Here is a 7,344-nt window from a genome sequence, read left to right on the forward strand (position 1 = left end):
TGTGTGTGTGTGTGTGTGTGTGCGCGTGTGTGTGCGTGCGCGCGTGTGTGTGTCCGTGTGTGCGCGTGTGTGTGTGTGTGTGTGTGTGCGTGTGTGTGTGTGTGTGTCTGTGTGTGTGTGTGTGTGTGTGTGGGTTTACAGAGAAGGTGATTGTAAAGGAGCATCTGGAAGTTAGTAATAATTGACACACAAGCAAGCAAAGACACACTGTTGAACACCCGCACACACACAGACTCACAAACACACTTATACCCGCGCACACACAGACTCACAAACACACTTATACCCGCACACACTTACACAAACACACACACACACACACACACACACACACACTAACACATTACCCTCTGATTATAAATCCCCTCTCCCGCTCTCTCTCATTCTCGCTGGTGTTTCTTGGCCTCGTTATTGTCATTTCCTCCTCTTGTTATCAGAACCAAGCACATTGGCTTACACACACACACAACCACACACACACACACACACACACACACACACACACACACACACACACACACACACACCTTCTGCGCTGCTGAACTTCATTACAGTGTACCTCATAGCTGTGGTTGTCTGTCTAATTGACCTCGTTAATCCTTCCCTCTATTCTCTTTATTAGAGGTTACATCAAGGGAAGAGGAGCAGGAAAAGCGTATCACTCCTGGACTAGTGCTGCTTTCATCCCCCTTGTGGCGCTACATGTGCATTGCACTACATGTGCATTGCACATTGCGACTTGTGTACATATGGGGCTGGTACTATGTGTGTATGTGTGTATGTTTGTGTGTGTGTGTGTGTGTGTGTGTGTGTGTGTGTATGTGTACTGTATTTGTTTGTGCGATTGTGTTTACTATGTCAATATAAGCCCTTAAATCCCTATACCCGCGTCTCAAAAATGTGCAAATAAAAAAAGCGTTTAAGACAACCGCTGTTATCCTCCTTTGGGTCACCAGCCCCGGCCGACCAATAGGACGGCAGCAGGCTTCTATCCATGAGTTACACCAGTGGCACTATGGGAAATATATACGCTCCACAGCTCTGCAGGGTTAACTTGTAAATCCATAAAGTCCCAGCGGGGCCAGGAGGACTTTATATTTCCCCCGGCGACTCTAGCGAGCAGCACGTCATCGCTCAAACGAGAGCTGGAGACCAGATATCGACGCCTCTGGTCATCCTAGCGCCGGCCATCACCAGCCTGTTTAAAACAGCTGGCCCGCGCGATGGCCACTGTCTATCTAAAGTGCCGTAGCTCAGCTAAATCATACTAGCGGAGATGAATTGCACTCAAAACGCCATCGAGGCAACGCACAGGCTGCCAGACTGCGACCGTGTTGAGTTAGGGATTCACCAAGGGATATTCCCAACCAGCTGCTTTGCTGCATTTCCTGTAGCCCATTATGTGATCTCTCATGCCCCCCCCCCCCCCCCCCCCCGGTCCTCTGTACATAGGCGTTGGAAGGCTAATTGAGGGATCTGATCCGTTCCATAGGCCCCCCGGTTCTCAGGGAGGGTTGATTACCTAAGCTCAGGAAGGGCTAGGAGCAGCAGTGCTACGGGCTGGGTAAAGGTCAGGCAGGGCGGCGGGTTATTGAATCAAACCCCCCGGGGAAAATAGCTGCTGCACTAATTACACCTTTAGGTGGGTGGATGGACAGCTGTATAGATGGATGGATGGGTGGGTTGACAGAGAGAGACAGAGAGAGAGAGAGACAGAGAGACGAGAGAGAGAGAGAGAGAGAGAGAGAGACAGAGAGAGACAGAGAGAGAGACAAAGAGAGATATATTGATACATTAAGTAGGGAGGTGTCTATATATATGGTCAGGTCGGAGCAGAACAAGAGGGGGTTCTAAAATTGATCCTTGTGGGATACCCAACGTTTGTATATTATCATTTTAAAACTAACCCCTCCCTCTCTCTTATCCGTCCCTTCCTGTAGATCCCCATCCTGCTTGCCTTCCTCTCCCTCCCCTCTCTCTGTCTCTGTCTCTCTCTCGCTCTCTCTCTCTCTCTCCCCCCTCTCCGTCCCTCCCCTCGGCGCCCTCCCCCGGGCTCCGGACCGGTTCTCCAGGATGTCCCTGAAGGTACAGACCAGCAACGTGACCAACAAGACCGACCCCAAGTCCATCAACTCCCGCGTCTTCATCGGGAACCTGAACACGGCGGTGGTGAAGAAGTCGGACGTGGAGACCATCTTCTCGGCGTACGGCCGCGTGCTGGGCTGCTCCGTGCACAAGGGCTTCGCATTCGTTCAGTACGCCGGCGAGCGGCAGGCGCGGGCCGCCGTGCTCACCGAGAACGGACGGGTGCTGGCGGGGCAGACGCTGGGTGAGACGCCCGCACCGCCACCAGGTGGCACTAGGCTACACCTGCTGTCTGAGTACTGGAGCGTGATGCTCCCAGACGGCACCAGATAGCCATGTAGCCGCAACCAGGTGTCTCTTGGTAACACCTGCTGTCTTAAGAACTTTAGCATGATGGGACCAGATAGCAGCAGACAGCCCAGTTAGCCATGTAGGTGCTAAAGATGTCTCTGGGTAACACCTGTTGTCTAAGTACAGTATGTATGATGGTACCAGATAGCCCAGTTAGCCATTAAGATATACTAGGTGTTTCTTGATTACACCAGTGGGCTTAAGTACTGTAGCTTGATGCTACAAGATAGCACCAGATAGCCTCAATTAGCCTTGACCACGGGCGTAACTTTGGTTTGAGAAGTGGGGGGTACACAATAATCTGGGGGTCTGGGGATAGTCCCCCAGAAAAAAAAAAGCGATTTGAATACCATTTCCAGCATTTCTATAGATTTAGGGACTACGGTAACCACAACAAAATCCGGGAAATAATGAAGTTGGTCATCATGCTAAATTCTGCCAGAATAAATATGCATAATCAAAATGAATCAAACTTTTAATATAAAGAACATTTCTTTATTCATTCATCGTATGGACAGAGGTCAGTGAACGAAAGCTACTGATACAATCATTTTCCTCCTTTAAAGGTGATTTAACATTTTCAGGCCCTGAACAGAGAGACACAATTGGCAGAGTATCTCAAAACAAAAACATCTAAAAGAAAAACAAACATTAACAAAATACAGAATCAGCGACCATGAACTGGAAATAGAAAGACTAGAAAGACCACTTTATTAAACTGTGGAAACCAAGAGAGGAACGTGTCTGTACACACTGCCATCTCAGCATTGAAACAAATACATTTCCTGTGTTCATGTTCCAAATATAAACACATAAGAGAGAGGTATTTCCAAAATCTTGAATACGTTTTTCCAGAATGCATGGCTTTAATAACAAAAAGATTCCTCTTTTGTTTGGGGAAGATAAAAGTGTAAATGTCTGCTCCTGCCACAATGACAAAATAAAGAAAGAGAGAGAGACAGAGAGAGAGACAGACAAACAGAGAGAGACATTGGGGGAGAGACAGAGGCACAGACACACACACACACACACACACACACACACACACACACACAGAGCATGCCGTTTTACAACCACTAATCAACCAACTCACATGTCCTTTCTTTCTTTTCATCCCCTCTCCAAAGAAATACATTAAATTGAAATGCTGTTGGCGTTTCATTTTTCTGAAAAACCCCGCGAAGCCCCTTCATTCAGTGAGCAGTTCTTCAAGTGCGAGACTCCGGGTCCACAGACGCCAAAATGTAGCCTACTTTAGAACCGCGTAGGCAGGCTGTATCTTTTTATATATCAGGGCCTTACAATCAGCCGCTCAATTCAAGTTCTCGGCCAGAATCTGACGGTTGGCCAAACAGTAAATAACCTTTTTTTTTTTTTTGGAAAAGTGGGGGGGACACAAACTGGATTTTGAAAAGAGGAGGGGACATATCCCCCTCGTCCCCAGTGGAAATTACACCCATGGCCATGACGACGCTACCAGGGTTCTCCAGGTTACACCTGTTGTCTTAACTACTGGAGCATGATGCTACCAGATAGCAGCAGTTAACCATGAAGCCGCAAACAGGTATCTCCGGGGTACACCTGTTGCTTAAGTACTGGAGCGTGATGCTACCAGATAGTAGCAGTTAGCCCAGTTAGCCGTGTAGCCACTGCCAGATGTCTCTGGGATGAAGTACTGGAACAAGATGGCACCAGTTCGCCATAGTACCAGTAAGCCATGAAGCCGCTACCTGTTGCTTAAGTACTGTACTGTGATGCTACCAGATAGCCCAGTTAGCCATTAAGATGCTAACAATGTCTCTGAGTTCCCCCTGCTGTCTAAGTACTGGAGCGTGACGGCACCGGAACCTGAGCATGCTGGTTAATCTAGCCCGCTTCGAAGGCGTGCGTGTACATGCATGTCTTTAGGGGACACCTGGTAGGTACCACTGAGAGCAGGACAGGCGTACTGCATGCTGGGAGGTTTCAGTAGGATTTGAACCCGGGACCTTGTTACTGTGAGGCGACGATGCTAACCACTGAGAAGTCGATAAAGAATGTACAAAACATGTGCACATACATATTTATGAACACTATAGGATACATTAGTTACCTGCACAGCTTGCAATGGCTCATCTTACAGAAGGCCAGGTCTATTCATCCTCCAGCTGTGTGTGTGTGTGTGTGTTTGTGTGGATGTGTGTGGGTGTCTGTGTGTGTGTGTGTGTGTGTGTTTGTGTGCATGTCTGTGTGTGCATGTGTGTGTGGTATGTGTGTGTGTGTTTGTGTGTGTGTGTGTGTGTGTGTGTGTGTGAGTGTGTGTGTGGGAGCATGTGTGTGGTATGTGTGTGTGTTTGTGTGTGTGTATTTCTTTTATGTGTGTGTGTGTGTGTGTGTGGTATGTGTGTGTGTGTGGTATGTGTGTGTGTGTTAGGTTTGTGTATGTGTGTATTTAGCATAAGCGTATGAACAGGTGAATGACCAATAAGTGACCTCGCCATATTGCACGCTACTTTGATGGGCCCCTGAAAGTATCCATGGCAACAAGTGTGTTCTTCTCTCGACAAACTCAGATGGGAGGGGGGAGAAAAAACTAAGAGAGAGAGAGAGGGGGGGGGGGGGGGGGGGGAGAGCGAGGGAGAGAGGAAGAGAAAAGAGAGCTAGAGATTAAGAGAGAGACAGACAGAGAGAGAGTGAGAGGGACAGAGAGAAAGAAAGAGAAAGAGCGAGAGATAACCTAATTTCTTTCTGCTGTACTTTCAAGATTTATTTTCCTTTTTTCTTTTTTCTTTTATAGCGCTTTTACTTAATTTATAAACTGCTGTGGCAATGTTTACGTTAATTTCCATTCCAATGAAGCTCTTTACATCGTGACCTGGCAGCCCTCACCCATCCTGTGCGTGTGTGTGTGTGTGTGTGTGTGTGTGTGTGTGTGTGTGTGTGTGTGTGTGTCGTTGTGTGTGTGTCGTTGTGTCTGTGTGTGTGTGGCATGTGTGTCTGTGTCTTGTTAAAGGATAAAAGTTTAATCTCTCAGGTGCTGTCGGGTCAATACTCAAATAACGAAAGACATCCTGACACCTGCAAACACACACACACACACACACACACACACACACACACACACACACACACACCCACACACACACACACACATGAACACATAAACACACACTCACCGGATAGAGCCTACTTAAATAAACTACATCAAATCGATCTTGGAAAGCTCCCACATAAGTTATTCCAATTGAGTCTTCTAATAAGACTTCTAATATTATGCATTTTGGCTCTTATATTGCCACACACCAACCCACCTTCCCAAACACACACACGCACACACGCACGTGCACGCACGTGCACACACACACACACACACATACACACGCACACACTCACGTTTCTGAGAGAGCTTCTATGAACTGTGAGGAGGTTCAACTGTGGTTCTAGATCCCCCCCTTGTGGGGATAATGTGGTAGTACAACTAATATGTATAGTTGTGCGACTCTATTTTGGCCCTGTTTGTCTTGTTATTATTCTCAACTCCTCTGTGCTCATCTGTCCCTTCCTCTCTTCTTCCTCCTCTCATCTTCCTCTTCTCCTCTCCTCTCCTCTTCTCCTTCTCTCCTCCTCTTCTCCTCTCCTCTTCTCCTCCTCTTCTCCTTCTCTCCTCCTCTTCTCCTCTCCTCTCCTCTTCTCCTCCTCTTCTCCTTCTCTCCTCCTCTCCTCCTCCTCGTCTTTAGACATCAACATGGCGGGGGAGCCGCGGCCCAACAGACAAAAGGGCCTCAAAAGATCGGCCTCCATTTACAGGTAAAGCCCGCCCTACACTGATTGGTCAGCTGGCTAATTGGTTAAAGGTCCAATGACATGCCACCAGGTGTGAGTGTGAGTGAAAACCGGCCCCTTATAACATCACAAGCGGGCGTGTACACCTAGATATGTGCTGGATAGATCAGTCTACCAGTCTACCCAGTGGACTGTAGCAAACATTGCCCATCTATCTGTCACACATCTAGCTGGACACGCCCACTTGTGAAGTCATAAGGGGCAGATATTCAAAACGGCTTGTAACGGCTGATCACACTAACACCTGGCGGCAACTCATGGGACCTTTAAAGTGGTACGGTTCAATGCCTCCCAGTTAGCTGGCCGGCAGACTATCACATTTCAAAAAGACGAAATAAGCGTGTAGTGTGGACTCTGTCTGATAGTCTGATGTGTTTAGGCTGATGTGTTTAGTCTGATAGTCTTATGCTTAGTTTTCTGGTTGTTTCTTCTTGTCTTTAAGGGTTAACAAAGCGGATGAGACCGCGGGGACCCCAGAGAACATGATGTAATTATCTACTACGTGATTACCTTCGATGCTAACGACTCTTCCTTTGAGGCACTGCTGCTGCCATGGCGAGTGGGGTGTTTGGCCCGTGTTGGGGAAGCTACTTTGTTAGCTACCGGTTACTTCACACTGGAGGAAGTTCAACTTCAGCGAGCTACTCTAGGGAGCAGGGCGTTAACCGGTTCGGTTCAGTAAAGCTTCTTCAAAAAGTAGCTCTACTAAACTACTTTGCAATGAACTATTGAATTGACGATTTATGTCTGAAACAAAATATAATACAAAAGAGTAAAATGCCAACAAAAAATGCTACTCAATTGAGTTCATTGCAAGAAGTTCAGTTCAAAGCTCATACATAAATCCCAAAATGGCCAATGAATGTCAGAAACCTGACGCCCATAAACCAGAGTAACTAAAGTTAACAGAGTCTTCAACTTGCGCCTTTTCACACAAGGTCTGCAGAGCGGTGCTGGCTGAATAGTTCCTGGGCACGACTTCACAGTGGTCAGGGGGAGGGAAAGGGGGCGGGCTTCTCTACAATTATTGTAGAGGAGCAATGGTAAAATAAAGTTCAGAAAATCATTCCTTTCCTTTTATGGGCA

General features: G+C 47.4%; 1 protein-coding gene across 1 annotated transcript in view; it reads left to right on the plus strand.

Annotated features, from left to right (window-relative positions):
• Window positions 1-2,073: 2,073 nt before the first annotated feature.
• The window catches only part of raly (RALY heterogeneous nuclear ribonucleoprotein), a gene marked incomplete at both ends in the record, with an annotated part of 27,905 nt that continues 22,634 nt past the window's right edge, over window positions 2,074-7,344 (plus strand). Inside the window, 2 exons of the mRNA XM_079747713.1 lie at window positions 2,074-2,329; window positions 6,153-6,222. Of these exons, the coding sequence (XP_079603839.1) occupies window positions 2,074-2,329; window positions 6,153-6,222 (326 nt within the window). The remainder of the gene's footprint in view (window positions 2,330-6,152; window positions 6,223-7,344) is intronic.

The sequence above is a fragment of the Pollachius pollachius genome (assembly GCF_949987615.1).
Source record: "Pollachius pollachius genome assembly, chromosome: 12".
Taxonomy (NCBI): domain Eukaryota; kingdom Metazoa; phylum Chordata; class Actinopteri; order Gadiformes; family Gadidae; genus Pollachius; species Pollachius pollachius.